The sequence below is a fragment of the Athene noctua genome, chromosome 9, assembly GCF_965140245.1.
Source record: "Athene noctua chromosome 9, bAthNoc1.hap1.1, whole genome shotgun sequence".
In the NCBI taxonomy this organism is placed as follows: domain Eukaryota; kingdom Metazoa; phylum Chordata; class Aves; order Strigiformes; family Strigidae; genus Athene; species Athene noctua.
This window is the reverse complement of record NC_134045.1, coordinates 2257266-2281620: the sequence shown is the minus strand read 5'-3', so window position 1 is coordinate 2281620 and position 24355 is coordinate 2257266. Positions and strand designations below refer to the sequence as shown.

Here is a 24355-nt window from a genome sequence, read left to right as displayed (position 1 = left end):
AGGGGGAGAGTTCAGCAGGGTCACGGGGTGTTCTCCTCCCTGGACTCTTTATTTCCAGGGGAAATCCTACTCTGCGGAGAAACTTCCAGCTAACCCTGGTGTGCATTCCCTCTCTCCAAGACTGCTGGGCACAGATGTTTAGGCGAATGTGGAATAAATCTGCATCAAGCTCCTGCTGATACTTGTGTTTTGAAAGGTGTTTTAAAGGGCTGCCTTGGTAGGTAGCTTGACGAATACTTGATTACTCACCTAACTGACTGCAATGGGACTGTCCCTGTGCAGTTCGGAGCCCAAAGGTTTTGTTGAAGCAGGGAAAAGAAAGGAAATAAAGTGATCAGGGTGCTGGAGAGGCTGTCCTGCCGGGAAAGCTGAAAGAGGATCTGTGAGCTGAGCTGTGGCTGCCTGGCTCCTGCAGTCAAAACCAAGACCCTGGGAGTGGGCTTTCCACCTTCCTCGGGTCTTGAGAACTTAATACTCTTGATGTCGGTCAGAAGCCCAACTCCCTGCATCGCACATGCAGCACAGATGGTTTTGAGTCTGTAGGCTTTGAGGAGGAGTTGTGGTGTTGTAGCAGAGGGAAGAGTGAGAAATGAAGGGAGGATTTTGGAGAACTGAAACCATGAGAAATCAGGAAAAAGTCTTAAGAGCATCCAGCTTAAGCAGAGGGTTTTCATGTAAACTGCAAGACCTCTCTTTCCTGGGGAGGTTTCTTTTAAAACCAGCTCTAGGAGGGCACAGTACCTGCTAGGAATGAGTGGCCCCCTCTTTACCTGAAGGCAGTCTGCCTATTTGGGTTTTTCCTATGGATCCTGTCCTCTAAGCTTCCAAGGAAGGGTTTGCTAGCATTGGCCCTTCTGTCACCTGTTTCCCTTAATATAGTTGCATTTTTAAAAATTTTTTTTTAATAAGTTCCTACAGCTTTCTGTAAGTATTATGCCTGGCAGTGGGACAAATCAAAACAGTAATAATTTGGGGCAGGGACTATTACAGTTGTAGCAGCACATGACTCACAAGGGCTTTTTGTGGATAGTGGGGTGTGGCATTACGGACGTTTGAGAGCAGAATAAATGGGATGCAGCATAAAAAGAACAGGGGGCTGTTGAGGAGCCCAGTGGCTGTAACTTGATGGCGGTAACAGGGTCTGTGGTTGGGTGGGCAGCAAATACAGTGCGTTTTGGGGACGCCCTGCTGGGCCCCGCTGGGTGACGGGTGACTCCTCCGTGCAGGTGGTGAAGGAGCGGCTGCTGTGCCACGCCGTCGTGGGGAGCAAGGCAGAGAAGGCTCCGATAATGGAAGTGGATGTCACCTGCGAGTTCATCGCTCCCGTCCTGCAAATGTCCTCCAGGGAAATCACTTTCCGGGTGGAGAAGGTAAGTCTCTGGATTTCATCCTGGCACTGAAGAGCATGGCTGGTGACTGAAAGCCTGGTGGGGGGTGTGCTTGTGTTCGAAGGAGGGAGTTAAATGGCTTCTCCAAGTCTCTGGGGCTTTGACTATTGAGCTGAGCGGGACCAAGATTTTGCCATTAACACTGAGATCAATATTTCGCCCCTCTGGGATCGGGAGCAGTCCCACCAGCTGTATTCTGCCTTTTTGATGTGGAGACAGAGTTGAGCTGCTGAGCCAAGGGCACAGGGCGAGATGTGTGGGACCCACGAGAACAGCGTGGGCTTTGCACAGCCACCTCGTGTGCTGGGGCTGAGGTGGGCGAGCAGAGTGATGCAGCTGAGCGATGCTAAACCCCCTCCTCACCCTTCCTGAGGGGCTTCGTAAAGTAAGCGAGGGTGTTTTCAGAGATGGGACTGGTTTTTAACTTCACCCAAGTAAAACAGAGAGAACAGCTGCTCTGCCGAGGGGGATCATGGCTACTTCTAGAGAGACACCAGTTCCTGTACTCGGGGTGAAGGGAGGCTTCTGGGGATCCTCCAAGGCACGGTGATGTCTGAACACCGATCCTGTAGGGAAGCTGAGAAGAACTGAGATTCCTGTCAGCTCTTCAGGCTGATGAGAAAAACCTGTCATTTTGTCTGTTTGCCTTCTCTGCTCTTGGCATGGATGGTAGCTCTTTGCAATTCCCCAAGCTTCACCTTCTTCAAAGGACCCGCAGACATCCTTCAGCTGCAGTGATGATAATGCCAGCGCAAAGCAGGTGCCCCTTAGCCTCTGGATCCTGACTCCTGCATCACCTTTCCCTCTCCCTTGAGGTGTCTGAAAAAGAGAAGATACTTCATTATTTAGTTTCTGTGTTTTCAGGCCTCTCCTCTGGTTCCCAGGCTTCCAGAGAAGCACAAAATCCTGTGAGGAGGCAGTTCAGGTTTAATTAGAAGCTTTTCAGCTGTCCCTGATGTCTGCCTGTGGTCTGCTTGATGCCATGTGCTCGGATTTGTTGAGTGTTATGACACTGCAGCTGTTTGATGTCAATACATCCAGAACAAGTTTCCCAAACACTGTCTAGTTTATATAAACCATGCAGGAAGCCCAGAGCAATGCATAAACAGGAAGAAATAGCTTAGGCAGAGCCGAGCTTTGAGGCTACAGACAGCTTGTCACTGGAGCAGGGGCAGCAGGACACCCGTTGCAGCGCCACTGTTGAGGTTTCTCCTGGCTGTATGTGCCTGTAGATGCTCAAAGCCAACCTTAGGCTGCTGCAGGCTCTCCACTGTGGGCCAAATCCTGCTCGCTTTTCTCCTCTGACCAGCATCACTGCTCTTATGAGGCTACTAGAGCTGACAAGGTTGTAAGAAATGACTATGTGAGTGAAAATCATCTTGTGCCATTCTTCTCAAGAGGATAGAAAATGGAGACAAGTGCTCTGGGTTCACTTTCTGCTATTGGTCTTGTTCATGCAGCTGCCTCCTCTCAGGGTCCTATTCCCTCCTCTGTGTGCCAGAGTGTTTCCCTGTCCCCGGGGGATGCTGTGGTTTCTAAACATGAAAGGATCTGATATACTTAGAGAAAAACCACCTAGAAGGATAGAAACTAACAAAAATAGTGAATAGAGGTGTATGCACTTCTGGGGTTGAAAAACTTGAAATGCATCAGAAAGGGAAGGAGTTTCGTGGCTACTTCATGTTGTTTTTTCCCCTTGTGTCCTGTTTCTGTAGCAACCTGGTGATGTCCTAACTCTGCAGCACCAGCCTCTTTCTTTAAGAAACGCCTCCGCCCTGCCACTCAGCGTCGTCCTGGCCTTAGAGCAGCCCTTCTTAATCTGTGACGCGGAGCGGCAGCCCCTCTCTGCAGACGCTCAGGTGAGCAGCCATGGGCCCTCCCGCTGTGGGGTTTGAAGAGGGGGGGTGTGCTGGTACGTTTCTGTTGGGAGGTCCTCTAGCAGAGAAGTTTATTGCTTAGACTCAGTGATAGACTGGCCTGACCTAAGTCAGATTTGAATCAAGCTGCTGAAGGAAACGAAATATCATCTGAACTGGGGAAATACATCCTGGCTCTAAGACGTGAGGAGAGGGGAGCAGGCAGCTAGGCCTGGGCAAGCCGTGTATAACGGTGTCTCTTGGAAGTCACTGAGCTCTCCAGCAGCCATTCTCAGATACCCTCCAGAGCAGCTGGCTTTCCTCAGGGGCAGCCCTGCCTCCAGGAAGGCTGAGGAGGCTCCTCCAGCCGCTGCCTGGCCCCTGCCCTGTTGTTGGAGGAAGGGGCTGGACATGGGCTCTGTTAAACGTTGTAGGCACGGCCACTGCTTCTGTGCTGTGCCAGTGACTAGCCCCTGCAAGGGCGAGGCTGCAGTGCCATGCTGCTTGTGCTGGGAGGGCAAAGCAGTTCCTCTAGAGCTGGGGCAAAAGGCCCTGGTGTGCCAAATGCTGATTTAGTGTGTATTTAGCACATCGCTTCTGGGGGTCCCGAATTCAGCAGTAGAATATTTATTTTCCTCGTGTATTGATGCAGAGCACAGGGACATGGGCCTGAGATAGTCTCAGACAGAGCGTGGTGGGGCTTGCAGTCAGGCACACACTGTGAAGAAAACTCAGGATGAACTGAGAAGCCTACGCTGGGGTCACACATTGAACATTTCCACGTTTCGTGCTTCCAGACCTTGGGACTTCATCACACTGGTGATTAATACTCTTCATTTCCTTGCAGCCCATGAAGCTGGAGATAGGGGAGGAACTTCTTCTCTCCATCAGATTTAACCCTGCTTATAAAGAGGATTTGTGTAGCCGGGTAGTGGAGAAGGTTCTGAAGATACAGTTTCTGGAGCATCCTCATGAGGAGCAGGTCACCGTTCGGGGAGAAGTCTGCTTCCCAAATCTCCATATCCAGCCCACGGCCCTGGACTTTGGCTGCATCTTGAATGACACCAAAGATGTGCGTTACATCGAGATGACCAACTGCAGCCCGCTTCTTGTCCAGTACAACTGGTCCTTCCTGATGGACAGCCGCGTGAGCCAGATGAGGTATGTGCCCCTTTGCTCTCTCCTTGAAGCTCTTCTCCTTCCTTGTGTCCTGTTTGTGCTTTGCAAAGACCAAGGCTGTTTCCTTGTGGTGTGACAAATTGCTTTCACCTTTCCCTGGGGGAGTAACACCTCCCAGCCGTGGTCGGGCTTAGGTGCTCAGGGAATAAGTGATCTCCACCAGTCTGACGCTGGGAAGGAGACAGCGTTCTCCAGCCAAGCTGGGGCTGTGAGATGCTACCAACACTTCCTGCATTGTCCATAACCTAGAGTCCTGCTTTATTTCTGGAGCTACAAACCCATACCTAGGCACTGGGACAAGCAGATGTATGATTTTTCTTCCCTGCCAACCCTATGTGTTGTCATTTTACACTAAGAACCTACACAGTCTCTTGCTGCTGCTTTACTGTAGCCCCCATACTGGTTCCCCTGGGAAGGAAGGCTGGTGTTGGAAAGCTGCTTTCTCAGACCTTTGTGGCCTGAGGCGAACACCACACTGGTGAAGTGAGTTTTCATCGTTAAACTGCACCATCACATTCCCCAAACAGCCATTTAGTGTCTTACAGGGAAAGGGCAGGTTCTGCTGCAGCTGTGGGTGCAGCTGTAGGCGTTGGTGGGAGCACTTGTCTGAATGTCCTGGGAAGCAGGGCCAGCCAGCGCTGGGCTGTGGTTTACAAGCCCAAGAGCAATCTTGCAGTTGTGCTGGAGCACATTTATAAACACATCTCTAGCAGTTCCTCCCGCTGTGGCCTCTCTGCTTAGTCAAAAGTCTAGTCCGGGCAGTTTTAATTACAGTAGCAAATGTTTTTTCCATAACGCCCTAGGAAACCCAGCAAAGTTAACCATTGTGTGTTGAAGTGCTGCCATTACAAATAATAGAGATCATCAATAATCAGGTTTGTTTAGAGAATTGGGATCTGGCTCAGAGGAGACAACCTACTGGGAACTGGAGATTAGCTGTGGCGATGAGGAGAGCTTGGGGGAGAAGACCTGGGCACGGGGGTAGCCTGTTCACAGCCGGATCTTACCGAGTAACAACCAGTCTTTAGTGTGGCCCTTCTTGATGCATGGCACCTACCAGAACAGACCCTAAAATGCAGAGGAAAGCCCACAGAAGCAGGTGGAGGGAGGTGGGCAGGGAAGGAGGAGCAGAGCTGTAAGCCCAGCCTGGAGGCCCCTGTCATCTCCTGCTAAATTAGATTAGGGTTTAATTGCAAGCTAGAATGAAAATCTAATTTTGATGATAGACCAATGCATATATTTTATAATAAGAGAGAAGCAAGCACGTTACAGCAAAGCCTGTGTGGAATTAATTCTTCTGGGGCCACTTGCTGGCCAGTTGCCTGTCTGTCTTTACTCTTTTCTTTCTTTAGAACCAATTTAAGGTTTTGGAAATGTGAACGCTGAATCAGCTTTCAGCTTTTAATTGACCCGTCTCCACCTAAACTGGCTTTGGACCTGAGCCTGCAGGTGCTTGTTCTTCCAGGGGATGCTGGGTCACCCAACTCTGCTGAGTCAGTAGCAGTTGAGGGTCCTGAGCATCTGGCAGGAGAGCAGCCTCTGCTCCGAAGGGCTTGGCATAGCCCCTTCACTGACTCGTTAGCACTGGGGATGTTGTGGCAGCTCCCTTTTCTGCTCTGTATGTTAATTAAGCAGAAATGTACTTTCTGTGGGTCCCTCAGCAGACACCATGTGATTCTCCATGGCAGAGCTGGGAATGAAGATGGTCTCCAAGCTATTGACACCTCAAGTTGCTCATTAAGAGCCTGGCAGAAGGGCAGCATGTCAGATATTATTTCTGGTCCACATTAAGAACTGTTAATATTCTAAATTATCAGATCAAACTCACCCAGTCTGACAGCAAGGGAATCAAACACCAGGTCTCATGAAGGTGAGATCAATAGAGTTTAACCATCCATCCATCTGACCTTGCTGGAGCCCATCATCAGAGACTCCCACCATCGATCAGACACACACGTTTATTTTGGCCAGGAGAGAACAATGTTCCTCTGCCTGGACAAGACTGTGTGCTTAGATCTTTTTTGCTTCAAATTGTTCAACCTATTTTTCCTACTTACCCTTTGATCACTGCTGCTACTTTGAGCAGAGCAATCATATAAGCAACACAGTCCAACCATTGCTGTGTGGTGGGACGTGCCCAACTCACGCCAACCCATGGCCCTTCTCTGGCACTGCTGAGCCATCAATCTCTCATGGTGACTCTTCTTCTAGACCTCTACGTGGTTAGAGACAGACTGAGAATACGTTCTCCTCACCCCTTGGGCCTTTGATAGCTCAAAGCTGAGTTAAGCCTTTGCACCACGATGTTTTCTGCGGCGTTGGAATGGGTCACCAGAGTCACCCAGCAGGAGACTGTAGGTCTGGAGTCAAATTCAGAGATTTCATCATACTTCCTACCTTAAAGGTTTCTTTATGAAAGACTGATTTGTCCCCCTTTCTAAGGGCAGTATCTGGCTCCTCAGCTTTGTTTGGGTTTCCCATCAAAGGGAAGACATTAAATCTCAAAGGATATAGAAGGATTTTCTTTGAGACCTGTGACAAAGGCTGCCAAAGCCTCATCGCCAAACTTCGCTGTTCTCTGGAGTTTTCATCCTCTATTAAGGACCCGTGCCTTGTCATTTACTTTGAGCATTGCTGTTCCTGCATCACCTCCTTGTCCCCTTCATGCGAGACACATTTCCTCCCTGGGACAGAGCTGACACACACCGAGCAGTCCGTGTGCCAGGATGGATCAGCAGGGAGCTCTGCCCCTCTGTGGCACCTGTCCAACCCCCTCTGTGTATTGATCTGGCGTGTCTGGGGAGTGGGAACTTCTTAGCTACAAATCCAGTGTAATGAATTGCCAGTAGATTCTTTGGGGAAAGGGTTTGTTGAGCTAAACATGTAGAAAATCACTCTTTCTTTTCCATCCAGGATTTTCTCGGCCAATGTGTTTTGAACCAACCAGGAGCCTTTCTCCTCCCAAGTGGGTTTTCCTACAGCATTAGTAACTTCTCATTCCTCGCTCTCTCTCCTTCCATCTCAGCCTTGTTACTGACCAGAAACCCCCAACTCTCTGTTACATTTGATGGGGTTTCTGCTTTGTTGTTTTTGTAACAAGGAAGAAATGGAAAATGCAGGCAGTGAACAACAGTGCAAGGTACAAATCTGACAGCAGTCCCCTGTCAGCCAGCGGAGGGGAGAGGGAGCAGCAGCAGCAGCAGCCTGTCCATCCGGAATGCACCCATCCACTGTGCCCCTGGTCTGGGGAGTCTCAGATGGGTGGCAGTAGAGCATACCCCCTCCTCATCCCCCCGGTGCCATCAGCTCCTCGGGGCAGTACGTTTTGGGCTTTGGAAGCCCCATGGGTGCTACTTTTCCTGCTTAAAGCCAATGTTTTGGTCCACAGTGCTTTCTTTGCCAAGGTTTTCTTTGGCCACAGCCACCAGCTCCATGTGCTCTAGGAGCCACTCCATGCTGTGACAGGCTCTGTTAAATGCGCGTGTTATAAAAAAATCATCTCTTATCCGCCTGATCCATCTCCTCATCCCTGAAAACAGCCACAGTGTGAAGACCCGCTGTTGCTACTGCCCTTGTAGCAGCGCAGGAGCGTTGATTCATAGAATATCTCAAGTTGGAAGGGACCCATAAGAATCACCAAGTTCAACTCCCTGATCCTTGCAGGACCACATAAAACGAAATCATATGACTAAGAGCATTGTCCAGGTGATCCTTGAACTCTGACAGGTTGCCACGCTGCTCGCAGAAGCAGGTGGGTTGCTTTGCCAGCTCAGAGAACAAGTAGCAATTGGGTTAAGGCAGAATGGACCCCGTGTTCACACAGCCCAGGTGAGGACTTTGGGATGTCGGGGATGTATCACCATCAGTCTGTGTCTCCTGACTTGGACAGGGAGGCAGCCAGGGGCAAAGAGAGGGCAAACCTTCAGCTCTCTACAGCACAGCAGCCTGGGGAGGACTTCAGGTCCCAGGGAGATTTAATGGGGCTCTGCAAAGAGTGGGGCAGCGCAAAGAGATGCCCACCCCAGAGTTAATGGTGTAGGCTGGTGCCGGAAGGATTGGTTTATTTCCCACCATCCGCTTCTTGTAGCAGGAGGCAGGAGTCCCGGGGGGTTGGGCACCCCAAGGGTCCTTCTGGGCCAGCTGTGACATGTCATGCATTTTTGAGAGTGCCTGACTCAATTAATGCCGCCTTTTCAGCTGCTCTGCCCTCAGGAGAGTCATCTTTCTGTCTGTGTGAAACCCTTCCAACTGTGAGCTTGCTTTGCTTGCTTCCTCTTCGGTGGGACCTGTCACCTCTCCCTCACCCGCTTGCCTCCATCACCCCACAGCTGTCCCCAGCTGTCCCAGTGTCACCTGGACCAGGCCAATCCTGTCTGCTCGTCCCTTGCCCTGGCCCCAGGAGCTCAGTGGGGCCATTGGCCTGTGAGCACGCTTCCTGGGAGTATTTCTGCCTTGCTCTTGGTAAAGCAGGGGGTAATGATGTTGTGCTGTGGGAGTGACCTTTAGTAACTCAGCAGTGGCGTTAACTCACCTTTTACACAAGGCGAAAGCCACGCACAGCCTTAGATCTGTGATTTCTGCTGGTGCCACAAGCCCTGCTCCTTCTGGACAGGGGATGGGTGGCGGTGCTGGCGTACTCAGCGGGGTGGAGCTTCAGCATCTGAGTGATCTGGGGATGTGATCCTAGGAAGTACATGAAACTGGAGCTTGTTTTGGTTTGCTTCTCCTTCTGCCTTAGTTATCGTTGCTGCTTTACCTTCTCCTGTCTTTCCCCGCGGTGACCCGCTGCAGAGCCCCGTTGGGAGGGTGTGCTGTGGCATCGCTGCCCACCCCGGGCGTGCTGGGCAGCCTGCACCAGTGCGGGCCAGTGGAGGCACCTCCTGGGGTTCAGCAGATGCTGTCAAGATGAGCGGGGACATTTCCTTCTAGGTGAGGACTTCAGGACATGGGCCGTCATTGTATCTCACTCCTTTTCCTCGCTCAGCTCTTGGCACCGTGGAGAGACAGTGATGCAAGCTGGTGGGCAGAGGGGCCGTGGTTGGCTTTTCCTGTGGTGCAGCTGCGAGCCCCTGTGCTCTGGAGGGTGCTTGGCCGGGGGTTGCAAGGTCTTTTTGTACTGCCGTTGGGTGCAGCGAGGCACCCAGAGCACATGGGTGCCTGAGCAGAGCCCAGGTACCTGCTGGTCCTCAACCTCCAGGATGCCCCAGGTCAGGCTTGAGCTGCTTTTTGGCTTCCTTTAGGGTGAAACTGGCCTGCCAAGCCCGCCCAGCCTGGCCTCTACCACCTCAGACTGTCCTGTTCACCCTTTTCACAAACTTGTTGAGATCCAGCTTCGGCCTCCTGCAGCCTTTCCCTAAGGAGAGGACATTGAGAATCTCTCTCTTCCCAGGGCTGGGAGCCTCCTGCTTGCCTTTCTAATCACCCAGGAGCTGGTTATGCTCAACCACTTCTGCTCCCCCCTGCTTCCTAGTATTCTTAACCCTTGCAGCCACAGCCTTTGTGTTTCCGAGCTCTAGTGCTTGTCCCCATGAAGGCATCCTGAAACGGTGAGTGTCCAGATCCCTGCCACAAAGACGGCTGGAGCACATCCCTCCTCCTTTGCTATCAGTCACGGGAGTCAATGCAGTCGTCTGTTGGCAGAGCTGATTTTTGAAGCAGCTGGTACAATTGTAATGGGTGCCGATTACTTTAAATAGCATCTGCAAAATACAGCTGTCAGGGCTTGTTTCATTTTGAACAAAGACTACAGTTACATTTATTGTTAGAGCTGCTGATTTGTTCAGAGGGACCTCTGGCCAGAGTCTGATTGAGAAGCATTTTTCTATCTGATAGAGAGTCAGGAGCTCACCTGATGCTTATAAATTGCCTGGCTGACGTGCAAAGCATGAGGAAGGAGAGGACTTACTGGGTCATGTTTTACCATCTGTAAAAGCAGTGTAAGTCAAAATAATTCCAGTAAAGTCAGTGGAGACTCTTCCAGGGCTGTGACCTGTCAAGAGAGGGAAGTACTGCTGCCTCAGGGTGATCTCCACAAAGAGCTGCTGTGCCTGCAGTGCCAGTGGTGGCTGGCCCTGGTCCAGCTTCGGTTGAACCAAAGTGCCTGAGGAGCTTTAGTGCCTCTCCCCTGCAAAACTGGACCAGCCACATCTCATGGAAATACTCTGGGAGAGGCATGAGCCCTGTCACATGGAGCTTGAGGGGCCTCAGGCCCTCCTCTGACTCTTCTCATCTAAAGTGATGGGATGGCCAAGGTCTGTGGGCTTCAGCAGGAGCCAAGGAATTTTGTGCATCCAAAAATCAAATCCTGTGGTTCCTGCTTCAAGGTGCTGGCGAGCTTTGGTTGCTGCCCCGGGAACGTGAGACACTTCAATTCTGCTGCATCCATTCCCACACAATTTCTGCTTTCAAACAAGAAATCAAAATTCTCCCTCATCTCTCAAAACTGACACGTTTTTGACTTGGATAAGTAAGTGGCTGTTGAAATTGCGTATGAACTTTGAGTTAATTAATACTTGGTCACAGTGGGACTGCTCGCTGGATTTAGATGAATGCCAAATCCAGCTTAATCCCTTGCAGCGAGTGCAAGGCAGGAGTTGGAGGTGTCGGGTCTCACCGCAGCAATGTTGCTTCTCTTCTCTGTCTCTCCGCTGCCTGGTCTGGATTTCAGTGGGTGGTTCAGTAAATACACAAACCTTAGCTCAGCAGGGGAATTTATCCCAGCAAAGAAATAGGCTTCAGGGCCATTTGGATGAAATGCTGTTCAGAAGTCACTCTTGATGAGGGCAAACCCTCGCCACTGCCTTCCTCAGCTGCTGGCCAGCTGGCCCAGCTCAAGCCCAGTGTTCCCACATGGTGCACTGGGAAGGCTTTTGGTTTGCGCCTGTATTATATTATTTTGTTTTCAGCTGAAAACACCCTTGAGCTGTCTGTAGCTGGCTCCAAAGTGCCTTTTTAATATGCATCTGATGGCCTGAAGGAGAAATAAAAGTGCACTGTAGGGGCCTGTAGGCTGTTCGGGTGCCTCATGGGCATGCGGTCTCGGGTGCTTTTCCCTGTGATGAGCTGAGAAGAGCTCGTGCTTTGTTGGGAGGCTCGTTTTAACCCAGTGCCGTGGCTAGTGGGGGCACCAGCGGGTGGTCCTTGGGGGCCTGGGCAAGGATGCTCCACACGTGGGTGCCATGCACTAGGGAAGCAGTCTCAGCACTGTTAAAACTCTTGCATTTCATGCAAAGGGGCGGTGGCTTCTGGCTCCTGTCCCCGTTGCTGGCCGGGCTGTGGGAGCTGGGGCACTCCTCTTGCAGCGCTGCAGGGTTGGGGGGACGGTCCTCATGTTGCTGGCTCTCGCACAGCCTCAGGCGGCCGGGTCATGTCGTCCTGTGTGAATCTTCACGTGTAGTTTGCAGAAGCAGTGTGATTTCTAGCTCCTCTATTCTGGGGGGCGGGTGTGGGAAGCTGTGGCCCTAGCAGGCTCAGAAACCAAGAGACAGTCTGAGATATTTTCTTTCAACATCTCTGAGGCTGGGGACAGTGGGTGACACAAGGCTGTCCTGGCCTTAGCAGGAAGGACTCCTCTCCCCCTGGTGTCAATCTGCCCTTCGCTGCCATTAAATCCCCACTGTTAACTCCTGGATGCATTTTGTCTCACCTGAGGGGTGGCCAGGTTGGGTGAGATGGACCTGGAGGGCTTAACCCCTTGCTTTCAGCCCCTCCAGCTCCAGGCTGACCTGCTTATGTCAGGAGGCTCCGTCTCTCAGCTCCACAGTGCTGATGGAGGCATGTCCACAGCCCTTCGGCCCCTCTGGTTTGGGATGGGTCCTCTCTGCAGGTGGAGGAGCTGCTCTCTGCTCCTGGCCTTCCTCCCGGCATTCACAGCCTTGGCCAGGAGGTGCTGGAGGGGAAGAGCTGCCTAAAGCTTGGGCTGATGCTGAGCATCTTCCCCTTTCTTCTCTGTTTTGAAGACAACGCCCTTCAGCACCAGGAAGATTTCTTGTCCCAGGGGTCAGCTTTCTATTGCACCTTGGGTTCCTCCCTCCCTTTCTTTTCATGTTACATTTCTTATTGTTCATTCACTGGAAAAAGTCCCTCTCCGTGCTTTGTGCTTCTCCACAGCAGGACTCACTAATCACATCATCTCCCAGCACCAGGTCCCAGAGGCTTCTGCTTTAGAGTGAAAAATACTGTTGTCTAGGCACCACGATCCCATGAGGTGGCCTCAAGCCATACTATACAACTGAGGGTAATTTCGTAAGTGATCATGGATTTTGCATCTCGGGGGTTTACCTCTCCTCAGGAGCTGTTCTTAACCTGCAGTATTTATCACAAGCAGCTCTGAGAGCCGCGCTTTCATTGCCTGGCTAGGAGGAGTCACAGCTAGCAGTTTTGGGACAATCACCATGACAATGGCCAGAGCCATGCGCTGAACTGGTGCATGGACTGGTGTGTCGCTGGAGGGCTTCGAGTGCTCCTGGCCCTGGATGTGTCTGCCCCTGCGCCGGGGGCATCTCCCTGTCACCAGGGACAGGCAGCGTTCGGCTGCAGGCTGCCCGGAGGCACCGTTGTTGCAGATGAGCTGGATTGATTTCATCCTGAGGCAGATGCCCAAGTTAGTGGCTGCTGGAGGTGTTGAGCAGGTGGGTCACCCCTCAGGGCACCCCAATACTTGTTAAGGCGCCTCGGCTGAGAGGAGCGAAGGTTGCACTGGCGGGACTGGAGATGGGCGATGCTCTGCAGGGGCAAGCGCGCGCCTTCGTCCCCTCCAGCCCTGCTTTGCTCTTCCACGTGGACGGTGCCGAGGTGGCCTTTGGGGTCCCCCATGGGGTCCCAGTAGCAGGCAGAGGGGGGCTGGGGGGGGTGACGGCACTGCTGCTCATCGGTCCCTGCTTGGGGCAGCTCGCCTGGGCAGAGCCTTGTTCTTGCATGTGGCTGCAGGAAGGACAAGTCAGGTGGGATCTCTCGGGGGTTGTGAGGAGCGGAGCCTCTAATCCAGAAATGGAAACCAGCCTTTAATGATAAGCTGCAAAGCCAGAGACAAATACTCATTTGGGAGCACGTCGTTAAAGGCCCTGAGTTCCCGGCTGGGAATGAAGCACCCACAGTGCTGTGAAAGACGGGGCTCGTTTGCCCCCGGGAACACTTGCAGATAGGCGTGGTGACAGGCAGGCACGGTTCCAGCGTGTCCCTCCATGGGGCACTGGAAGGATGAACAGAGTTACCGTGAGCACCTGCTGCGATTTGAAACAGGGAATGTAGTCTGAGTCACTGGGACTGTTTGAAAATGTTAAACCATACACTTTCTACTGACACGTGTTGGTCAGACTATCAACTCAGTTCTGTCAGTAGGATGAGCTGTGGAACTGCTTTGCTGAACCATTTGCCAAATTGGTCCTCAAATGGTTTGTGTGTAGAAGCTGCTGGGGAGGTGATCATGCCACATCGGTTACAGCCTTGTTTCAGCAGAGCTGCTGCCCTTTGAGCGCGAGGTGCGGCTGGAGCCGTTGTGTCGCAACCAGGGCATGCCGGTGGCACAGCAGGGAGCTGCACCTTGTCACCGGCGTGTGCCGTGTATTGATTACAAATGCCCAAAGCTCCCTTCCCCGGAGCACCGATCGCTGCTGCTTCGGCGCTCCTCAGGGATCAACGGGCTGTTCAGCCGTGTCTCTGCCCGGAGTTGCTCAGCAGGTCTTTCCACGCTGCCCTGCGTGTGTGGGGTGTCCTGTGCCAGGCTCCGTGGGTGCCCCGCACGGCGCTGGGCTCTGTCGGGGTTAGGGCACAGCAGGCTCCGGGCTCTATCCCTGCTCCTGCCTTACGTGCTTGGAGAAAGCCTCGGGCGTTGCTGCTTGCTTGTGCTGACCTGCAGCTGCGGGTGGTGTCAGGGGAAATATTCCGGGTTAGCACCTGGTGGAGCTGCAGAAGTTCTCGCCTTGGCCCTCTGGGTGGGGGAGGCCCAGTCTGCAGCTGTGGGTGCTTTCAGGAGGGCACTGGTGGCTCTGCACTGGCTTGTTGCTCTCCGGATCTGCCCCTTTGTGTCTCAGGCGCTCACCTTTTTGCACAGTCTGTGTGTCTCTTCCTTTCCTGCTGTGATTTTTACCTCCCTACAAGGCTTTCACCCGTGTCCTCTTCCATTTCTCCTTGCAACCAGTTGCCAGCTGCCTGCACCGCCGCTACACCAGCGTCATCCCTAGGCAGCCCCGTATGCTGACCTGCTCCATCCTGGTTTGGGAGCTGCTGGCTCAGACCCGTTACTGAATTCACACCACCAGTGCCCAGCCGGGGGCCGCATCCTGCCGAGGAGCTGCTCGTGCAGGCTTCCCTCCCTCCCACTGCAGGTCCACAATCAAAGTCATGTTATTTTCCAGGTTCAGCCCTCCGGTACCGAAATTTTTCACCAAACCCCAACCACCAAAGGAGGAGGGAGCCTGGTTGGAGCGCTCGGTGTCTGCAGGGAGCAGCTGCAGGGATGGAGGTGTGGAGGAGCCAGCTGAAGCCCTGGGAGCCACAGGGGATCCTGCCCAAGAGCCAGCAGATGCAGATGACTCCCTGGAAGCAAAGGTAGATTTTCTTGTACACCTACCGCTTGCGTTGCCTCCCCCAGCTTGCCACCGAAAAGCCGTGCTTGTGCCAATCCCCCTTTTAGCTGCCCTGCTCTCGTGTGCCCTGAGGGTGGGCTGGGCAGCAGGGCCAGCGGCTGGACATGGGGCTTCTGGGGAGGGAGAAATCGGGTAGTTTTGCTTGGAGAAGCCCACTGAGATCCTACAGACCTATGCTGAGTTTGGGGTTTTTTAGCTCGTTTTTACACTGTAAAATGAGCCTTTTATCTGCATCATGATGTGAAGGCTTCCAGTTTCCTTCCTGTATCAAGCTGTGCCAAGTACTGTGATCTCCAGGTACCACCTTCTCACCGCCAGCTGGAGCTGCATGTTTTTATGTCTCTGCCTTCACCCGAGACCTGCAGTATCGCAGGGATGGCCACAGAGCCATCTTTGATAAAATGAGACTTTTCAAGGTCATTGTCTCTTCCTCCTGGCATGAAAAATGGCCTTTGGTCTGCTGACCTTCCTGGTGAACCTCGGTGCTTTGGAGCTTGACGTCCGTGCTAGTGGGAACTGGCGCCTTGTTCTGCATCGTGTGGGACAGAGGCTGCTCCTGGGGCAATAAAAGAGGATGCGAGAAAGCATGGGAAGTTCTGAAAGCACTGGCGTTGACATTAAGGTCAAGGAGAGGGGTTGCACCTGCTCACATCCAAACTTCGGTCATTTTAACATTATAACGGCACATTTTTTCTGGATCAGGAGAAATGATACCCCGTAGACGTAAAGAATAGCGTGGCTGTATGTTTTTGGATAGAAGCGTGGAATCTTCTTTATTTCCTGCTTTGTTGCAACGTATGCAGAAACAAACCAGAGAAAATCCAGTAGGTGTGGCTAAGTAGGATCCAAAAGGCTTCAAAGGATACGCCTGGATTGCAGCTTCCCCTTCTGCTTGTGTCACTGTGTCAAGGCAATACCCACATAACCTCCCTGGGGAGGTGGGAGACCATAGGCCTAGGAAAGATGCGGGTTAGAATCTTTGGGAATAGGTGATTGGCAAAGCTTTGCTAGGCTTGAAAATGTGGAGACGAGAGAAAGAGCATTGAATCTTCTGATTCTGAGCTTCATCTACCGGGGAGATGTAGCCTCTGATTAGGTGTAAAGATGTCCCATAAAAATTCTTGCAGATTCTGCTGATGCCAAGGCCCCAGCACAAAGCACTTCTTCACGTTACTGAAGAAGCAGGTATTGCCACACTTCAAAAGCACTCACAAAGCCCTCGCTTATTAAATAGGGGATGAGGTTCCTTTTGAAACATGGCACCGCTGAGGTCAAACACCAGCTCTCAGCTGCTGGGAGACAGAAGAATATCTCTGCCACCTTCTTCAGGAAGGTGTCATTCAAGAGAGTGACCTGGGGGAGATCCTCAGCTCTCCAGCACTGATGGGTGCGCGAGATGAAACCTAAGCACTCTCTGAAATGGGATACTTGTGCCAAGCCCTTATTTTCCTGGTTTGATACTTCTCGCTTGCAGCTGTGCTCCTGCTTTTGTCCTGAAGAACCTAACCTGTCGAGGCATGGGGTTCTGGGCACGTTCCCTGGGCAGGAGTGAGCGAAGCTGGTCTGGCACAAGGGTGCAAAATGCCCTTGAGGTCTCTGCCAGGACTGAGGGCTGGCTGCACTCAGCTTCCCCATGCACGCTTGTGCGTAGGAAGCGCAGGCGGAGCCCGTGTCTCACCTGTGGGTGGGCTTGGACCCACTCAACGGATGGCACGGACATACCCGTACTTGATTTGCACCCAGGTCCCATCTCAGCTGCTCCTGGCTGGGTGAGGTGGCGGAGCCTGCAGCAGAGTGCTCTCGCCCAGACCAGCCAGGTGCTCGCTGCAGCCCATGGTGCTTGTTTTGCAGGTGCTGCCATCCCCTGCTGAGGAGCTGGAAGGGGCTGTGGAGACACAGGGCCTGGTGGGGATCAACAGACTGATGCAGTCTGTGGAGGCAGAGCCCGTCAGCTTGGGAATGGAGGAGGTAAGTGGGAATCCATCTTGTGCCACGTTTCCAGTGTGGCAAGCAGTTCTGTAGCTCCCCTCCCCACTATTGGCCCTCGATGCTGCTCGCAGAGTGGCCTCGCGTCCCTCCAAGCCCATCGCACAGCGCTGCTGAAGCAACCGGTCACTGGAGAGGCCACGCAGGACGTGTCGTAGGGCTGACCTGTGCAGCAGCTATGGAGGGCATTCTTCATCTTGTTGCTAATCAAGTGGTCAACAGGAAATTTCTGCAGTAGCTTTTGCTGTAGCATCTTGAGAGCGCGCAGCATGCGAATCGGAGAGAGTGAAAAACATCAGATGAGCTGGGCTGGAGTCCTCCCCCCAGCTCTGAGAGCTTTCACCTCTGAATACTGTGTTTTGCTTAGGGCAGTAAAAGGTGCTTTTAAAGGCAAGTTCTGCAGTGGAGAGAATTTCTTGCTGCCAGGCGACATCCCAAATTACTTTTAATATGTAGTGTATTAATTAATGAGGGAGCATGGGAGAAGGTTTTTCCCGTGGCCCCTCCACTGCTAAGTGGAATGGGTACAGGATGAGATTAGGATGATTTTGCCTGTGTTTGAGGAAGAGCCCCCTCCAGCCACGTCTGTACTTTGCTCCAAGCCGTGGCTGCTCTTCTGCATCAATTTCCATGCTTGACATCTTGATCTCTCCTCGCCTACCTCCAGGTTTTCGATGTCCTGCCGCTTTGCGGTGTGCTGCAGCCAGGCAAGAGCCAGCGGGTCATGTTCACCTTCTTTGGCCACACAAATATCGTCGCCCACGTCACGGCGCTGTGCAGGGTGGAAGGAGGCCCGACCTATGAGATCGCGCTGAGCGGGGAGGCTTCACTCATCAACTACCTCCTAGACGTCACGGAGATCGACTGCGGGCTGCAGGTACCGCACGCTTCTCTTGGCAGAGGTCCTTGCCGTGAAACCATCACCGGCGTGTTGCTGCCACCTAGGGCTGGGGCTCTCTCCCCTTCCCAACTACTTTGTTGGCTCTATGGCTTGGAAGTACAACCTTGGAGTGATATGTGCTGCATCCAAGCTGGTTTTTGATGACCATGTCCGTCCCCCTCCAGCTGGGAATTCCTCCTCCTCAAGGTAACTAACGCCGCCTCCTGGGGCAGGCAGGGTCCCAGTGGTGATCTCCAGAGGGACGTGCCCCAAGACGTCCATCTGCTGATCCGCTCCTAAAGCCTGAGGTCCCAGGAGGGGCTCTCTTTTAATGTTCTTGATTAATCAGCAAAATAAACCAGGGAGGAAGTTAACTTGGGCTTCCCAGTCACTGTAGCTGGAGAGAATGTCCTAGAATAATCCCCACTTCTTTTCAGTCAAAAACCCCACAGATATTTCCAGCTGTTGGCCCTGTCTCCCATTTTGCTGTCACTACAGGTGCTTTTTCTTCTGCAGTGTCTTGATGCCACCTCCTTTGTCCCAGCTGGGTGTGAGATGACACACCATGAGGTGCAGAGAGCTTGTCTCCTCTTTGCTTTCCTGATGACTGATCTCTGTGGTTGGCATTGCCCCTCTGCGTGCCACCATCAGTGTCTGTTCCTGCGTAGGGCTAAGGGGTGCCCTGTGGCGGTGGCTTACCCAGGTTAACCAGGGAGACTCAAGTACCCGTATGTCCTCTGCCTCTGCTTTTCTCCTGCGTTGAGTTCATTTGCTCACATCCCAGTGAAAGCAGAAGGAGGTTCCCAGTATCAGGCCTGTGCCTTCATCTTGCCACTCCTCTGTCCTCTCTTCAGCTGTTTAACAAAGTCACCGAAGCAGAGGTCACCCTGCAGAACAGAGGGAAGATGGGCTTCAACTACGTGGTGCTAAGTCCCGGCGTGGGGACCGCAGAGAGCCCCCTGCCCGGCGTGCCCCTGGTCCTGCCCAGCACGGTGAGTACGGAGGTGGCGCCTGGACCCTGGCTGTGGGTCAGGCTGCCCAGGAGGGGGTTGTGGGGGAAAAACACAAAATTAAAAAAAAGAAAGCAACCCACAAAAGCAGACGGGAGAGACAGGGCTGTAAGCAGCTGCTGCTGGGGGGCAGGGGTGGTCCAGCAAGCGCGGTCCTAACGGCCCCCCTTCACGGCCTTTGCCAGCGGGTGACCCTGCCATCACACAGCAGCCACTGGCTGGAGGCACCAGCGCTTTGGTGGCTCTGGGGACCCCAACTGCTGAGCGCTCCGGCTGTGCGGGCACCGGGGCCGCGCTGTGCCGGCTCTCCTGGGGGTCACCGTGCCCAGGCTGTGTGATCGGACAGGGCTTAGCCCTTGTCCCTGCCTGTAGCACACCCTGCCAGGCCCCTGCCAGCACTGAGCGGGACTTAAATCCTCTCTCACTTGGGCATGAAGCTGCTTTGGCAGAATTGTAGCAGCCCCTGTGCCGGTCCCCCACTCCCCCAGCTTTGCTGCTCTGCAGGAGCTCTGTGGGGCAGTGAGGGGGCCAGGCAGGAGCAGGGCTGGAACAGTGAGGAGTTTGCAGCATCCCACCGTCCGAACTTCTCAGTCCTGCGTGGCTGTCTTTGGGCTGGAGCAGCATTCCTGTCTAGTCCCTTTTTGCAGTGGGAAGAGGAAGCCAAACAGCGTTCACATTTCCTCATGCCTGTCTCCTACAAGGGGTGACACACTGATGCCCTCTTCCTGCCAGCTTCCCAAGACCCAGCTCTGCTTGGCCCCGCGCAGTCGGTCGCTTTAACAGCCCCGCCGGTGCTGGCAGCTTGGCAGGGCTGGCTTTAGCTGCAGCTGTGTTCTGCACTGCACCAGGGGCTCAGGGCACCAAGTGGCAGGATCTGTCCCGCTCAGCACCTTCTCCCTGCAGCCTGAAGGGGAGCGGGGAGCCGAGGGTCCAGCTCAGCGTGCAGAGGGCGAGCCGAGGGAAGCTGCGGCTGTGTCCCGTCACCCAGGGCTGTGTTGCTGTCCGCTTGCATTTGCTCTCAGCCTGGCTGGCGTGAGCCTAGCCTGGGGCTGGGGCAGCCTTTCTGGAAGCCCGGAGAGGAGGTGCCCTTCCTGGCAACGCCTTCCCCAGATCTCATCCTAGTCTCTGCTCCTGCCTTTCCAGAGATGCATGTTTGCAGGTCACCGTGAGTCTGGATAGGCTCACGCACCCCGGTGTAACCGCATAGGCAGGAGGTGTTTGGCTGGATCATTGTAAGGGGTCAGGCCCTTCAACACCAGCCTGGGAACTGCTGATGTGCTGTGGCAGGAGCTGCTGGCCATGCCGAGAGTGTGGGCACTTCCCTTATTTTGTATAGTGGCTGCTAAAAGAGCTTTTATTTCTTCAGCCTGGCTCTTGCTAGCAGAGGGTAAACACCATTAGGGGCAGAGCTGTGCTCATGCTGAGCAGGGGGTGGTCTGTGGGTCTGTCCTGGGGGAATGCATCCCTACGGGCCTTCCGAAGGACCTGGTGTAGGAGACCTCAGCTTCTGTGATTCTATGAAAGCTAGAAGGTGATGCTGTCTGATACTTTGTTATGTACGAGAACCTGCCTTCTCTTCTCGGCATGTCTGTCGTCTGAGCCATCCCTCCACCAAACCCTCTCTGGTGCATTCCCTCCCTCTTCTCCCACACCCTGCAGGGTTACGTTGGACCTGGCAAGGAGCAAGTCCTGAAAGTCTACTACCTGCCAGGAGTGCCTGGAGCCTTCCGCAGGACTTTCCAGATCCAAGTGGGTCACCTGGAGCCCGAAGAAATCTCCGTGAAGGGAGAGGGGAGCTTTCCCAGGATCTACTTGGACCTGCCCAGGAACATCAAAGGTGAGCACGGCCTGTCTGCTCCCCAGGAGGGGCCCCTGTTTCTCCCCCATGTCAGATGCCCGTAGGGCAGCTCAAACTGCCTCCACCAAGCCTGGAGGTTTCAGGGCTGTCAGACCAACACTCAACCCCCGGTTGCTTCCTGAAGCTCTGGCAGATGAGCCCGTATGGGCTTTGCCCCAGGAACCATCCTGCAGAGCTTTCCAGCATGTGTCGGAGTCCTGGGAAGGTGATGGCTAGACAGAAATGCTCTGGAAAGCTGAGCACAGGCTGGCAGGGATTTTGGCAGGGTTGGATTTGCAGCACATTGCAGGGGATGAGATGCTCCCATGTGGGGAGGAAGATGAGTGGGAATGAACATCAGGGTTGATAGAGGAGAAGCAGCATGGACTTTCCATACATTGCTTGGGGAGGGTGTTTCTGGGAGAGGCCAGAGTCGGGGGAGTGGGGCTTCCCAGCTTTGAGGGGAATGGCTCTGTGCCCCGCTTCTATTTGTGGATGTTTTCTTCCTTCAGGAAATGAAAAATATGAGAAGGTCCTCAAGGAGGTGATAGAAAAGATAGAAGAAGATGGCCAGAGAGAGGAAGCAGCAGTTCTGGGGGCGGCTGTGGCTGCGGAGCCACCCCCAGATCCCTTGGACGCCGTGGTGAGAATGGCTGCTGCCCCGTTTGACGCGTGCCACCCTCCCCCGGTGTCACTGGGTCCCCTGCAGCCCGCAGCAGGCTTCCCGGGGCCCTGCTGGCACTTGGGACCTCCCTGCCCACACCTGCCCATGATCCTGCACAGCTCAGCAGTGCCCCCGGGGCTGCCCCAGGGAGAGATCCTGAAGACCCTGCTCAAGTGATGAAATTTATGGCACTTCGTGATGGGATGTAGGTCATCACTGGGGGATTTGCTGCTCACAACCCAAGCCCTGCCAGGTTTACAGAGCTTAATAGCAGCAGCCTGACTGTGCTCTGGGACTGTGCTGCCAGTGCTGATCTCTAAGAGACAGCAGCTTTATCGTGGCTCCCTTTACAAGAGAGCTCTTGTCCGAGCTGCTTTGGCACTGGCTGGGGGCAGGCAAAGACTTGGAGCTCTGGAAGGTTCCTGGCTTGTCTGTCTGGCCAGATCAGCTTTTGTAACAGTGACTGGGCAGGCGAAGTTGCTGGAGTTCGTTGCCCTTGAGATGAGGCCCTGACTGAGAGAGCAGGAGGTGTCACAGACACTGAGCAGCGAGACAGAAGGACCCCATCACCCCTCCAGCACGAGCAGGGGGGAGCCTTGGGAAGGACCGTTGCTAACCAGCCGCTGCCTTTCCTTCCCTCAGCTGGACCCTGGGCTGCAGATGCAGATGGAGCAGCTGCTGATGGAAGAACACGCCCTGGAGCAGCAGAAAGCTCTCACCTCTGGTCCCCCAGAGGCCACTGCCTTTGACCAGCACGCTCGTCAGAGGCTTCTCAAGTTAGTAGGGGCTCCCGTACCCTGTCTCCAGGTGCCCCGAGGGTAACACCCAGCAGTGCACCCCTGCTCCTGAGAGCTGGGGGTAGTGGGGACTCCAGAAAGGGTCTGATCCTGGCGGCTTTGCCGTGCTCCCTGTGAGCAGCTGAGTGTCCTCACTGCCACAGAGCCACCCTGAGCTTTGGAGGTGCTCAGCTCCCCACAGGCGCTGGGTCCTGCTCTTAGGGCTGAGGGGGCCAGTGCAGAGCATCAGGCCCTTCCAGACAGCACCAGCACCGTCCCTGCTGACCAGATCTGAAAGAGGCAACTCAAATCTTTGTTCCGGCTAACAGACCACACTGAGCAAAAAGAGTAGGGAACCGCAGAGGCTGACACACCCTTGACAAATCAGGTGGCTCGGATGCTGGTGGGACTGCAGGGCTTACCTCGGTATCTTCCCTCTGCTCCTCCATGAGGAGGCATGGGCACGGTAGCCTCCAGTTCAGGAAGATGCTCTGCAAAACAGATCACGTAGGTGCTTTGCCGAGTGAGATTGCTCTGGGAAAGGCCCCTCCCATGAATCTTGCAGGTGTTGATTACTACATTTGTCCGTGCTGCTTTGGGGACAGATCTGGTTGCAGAGCAGTGAAGATTTCCTGTGCAGGCGAATCCCATGACAAGGTCCTGAAGCACTTTCAGGCTGGGGCTGCACATGGGGCATAGCAGTTTCACTGAGACCAGTGGAGGTCCACTGGACTTACCTACAGTGGCTTCCCGTAGCAGAGGAGCTGTGATAAATGATAATTCATTTTAAACTAATTTTATTTTAAGGCCCCACTGGTAGCTGATAAAACCTAGGTCCTATGCTCCTCGTGACTTACCAAAGTCTCATTACCAGGTGGTCAGGCCTTGGATTTCATGGTCTTGAGTTGAGTTTTTACAACAGTGAATCCAGAAATATTTTATTTGCATCTTCCATGCTCTTGGAAATGCAGCCAGGCTGTGGTTTAAGGACTGTCCTTACTCCTCCTTTCAGAGCTGAGCTGCCCGAGTACCTCCTGGACTTTGGGTACGTGATTCTCGGTAACACCCCCACGCACGTCGTGAGGATCACCAACACCGGGCAGTTCCCTGTGTCCTTCTGCGCTGACAGACAGGTCCTGCGTGACACAGGTAACCAGTGCTGGAGAGCCTTCACGTGGGCTCGAAGGAGCTGTCTCTGACAGTTTAGCTTAAGCCACTGGACATGGGGAGGTTTTTTGAGTGCTTGTATGTGTAACTCTCTCCTCCTTGGGACCTGCTGCCTGGTGCTTTAGAGCCTGAGTTCTCCGGGCCAGCAGCACTCAGAGACCCGGCCCGCCCGGGCCTGCCCTAACGCTTCCCTGCAGGGGCTGGATGGGCTGATCACCTTGGTCACCTCTCAGCATCTTCTGCTCTTGGCTACCATGAGCATCATCTGATGGGCACTCCATGAGCTTGTGTTGCAAACAGATGGACCCTTTGTGGTTTGGAAGTGCTTTGTTTAAAGTTCATCATGCCATAGCACTTCTGTTCAGCCTTTAGTGAGGAGACAGCCTGTGAGGTCCTCTGTTGTATCAAAACAGGCTTCGAAACAGGCCGTGACGTAAGGCTGCAGCACCAGCAAACGGTGCCTCGCCGTGTCTGAAGGGTGATCAGGTGCCTCCTCTAAATCGTTTTTCAGAGAGCACCATGGCACGGGGGAATCTTAGTTGGAAATTCTCCTTTGGAGAGGTCTGTGCATCCTTTCCTGGGATCCCTAGTGAAGGAATGGCTGGAGCTCCTCAACTGAGATGTTTCCTTTTTACCATGTGGGTCTTGGATTCTGGCTGTGAAAACCCTTTCTCCTTGTGCGGTGACAAGGGAGAAGGAGTGGCAGTCTTCTCCACAGGTACAAAGGGGAACTTCACAGAGCTGCCAGCCAGGACATACGGCCTTAACGTGCTTGTGACACGTTCATGTCGATTGTGTATCTCAGCTGCTTTATTTTCATCTGTTCAAGGTTTCAGTGTGGAGCTGGACCACGTGAAGCACCTGCCCTGCCGCGAGAGCAAGACATTTGAAGTGCGCTTTGACCCACAGAGTGCCAACCTGCCGCTGGGAGAGGTGGACGTGCTCCTGCCCATCAAGGTACCTGCGGCGTGCTTCCTCGCCCCGCTGTGCCCGTGCACCTCTCGGGGCAGGTTGGGGACAGCAGTA

The 24355-nt window shown here is 53.8% G+C and overlaps 1 protein-coding gene across 1 annotated transcript in view; it reads left to right on the top strand.

The window, feature by feature from the left end:
- The window catches only part of LOC141963912 (hydrocephalus-inducing protein homolog), a 115371-nt gene that overhangs the window by 65527 nt on the left and 25489 nt on the right, over positions 1–24355 (top strand). Inside the window, 12 exon segments of the mRNA XM_074913647.1 lie at positions 1227–1370; positions 3104–3247; positions 4092–4405; positions 14779–14971; positions 16861–16977; positions 17663–17872; positions 18730–18867; positions 20545–20722; positions 21235–21365; positions 22029–22162; positions 23175–23311; positions 24159–24286. Of these exon segments, the coding sequence (XP_074769748.1) occupies positions 1227–1370; positions 3104–3247; positions 4092–4405; positions 14779–14971; positions 16861–16977; positions 17663–17872; positions 18730–18867; positions 20545–20722; positions 21235–21365; positions 22029–22162; positions 23175–23311; positions 24159–24286 (1968 nt within the window).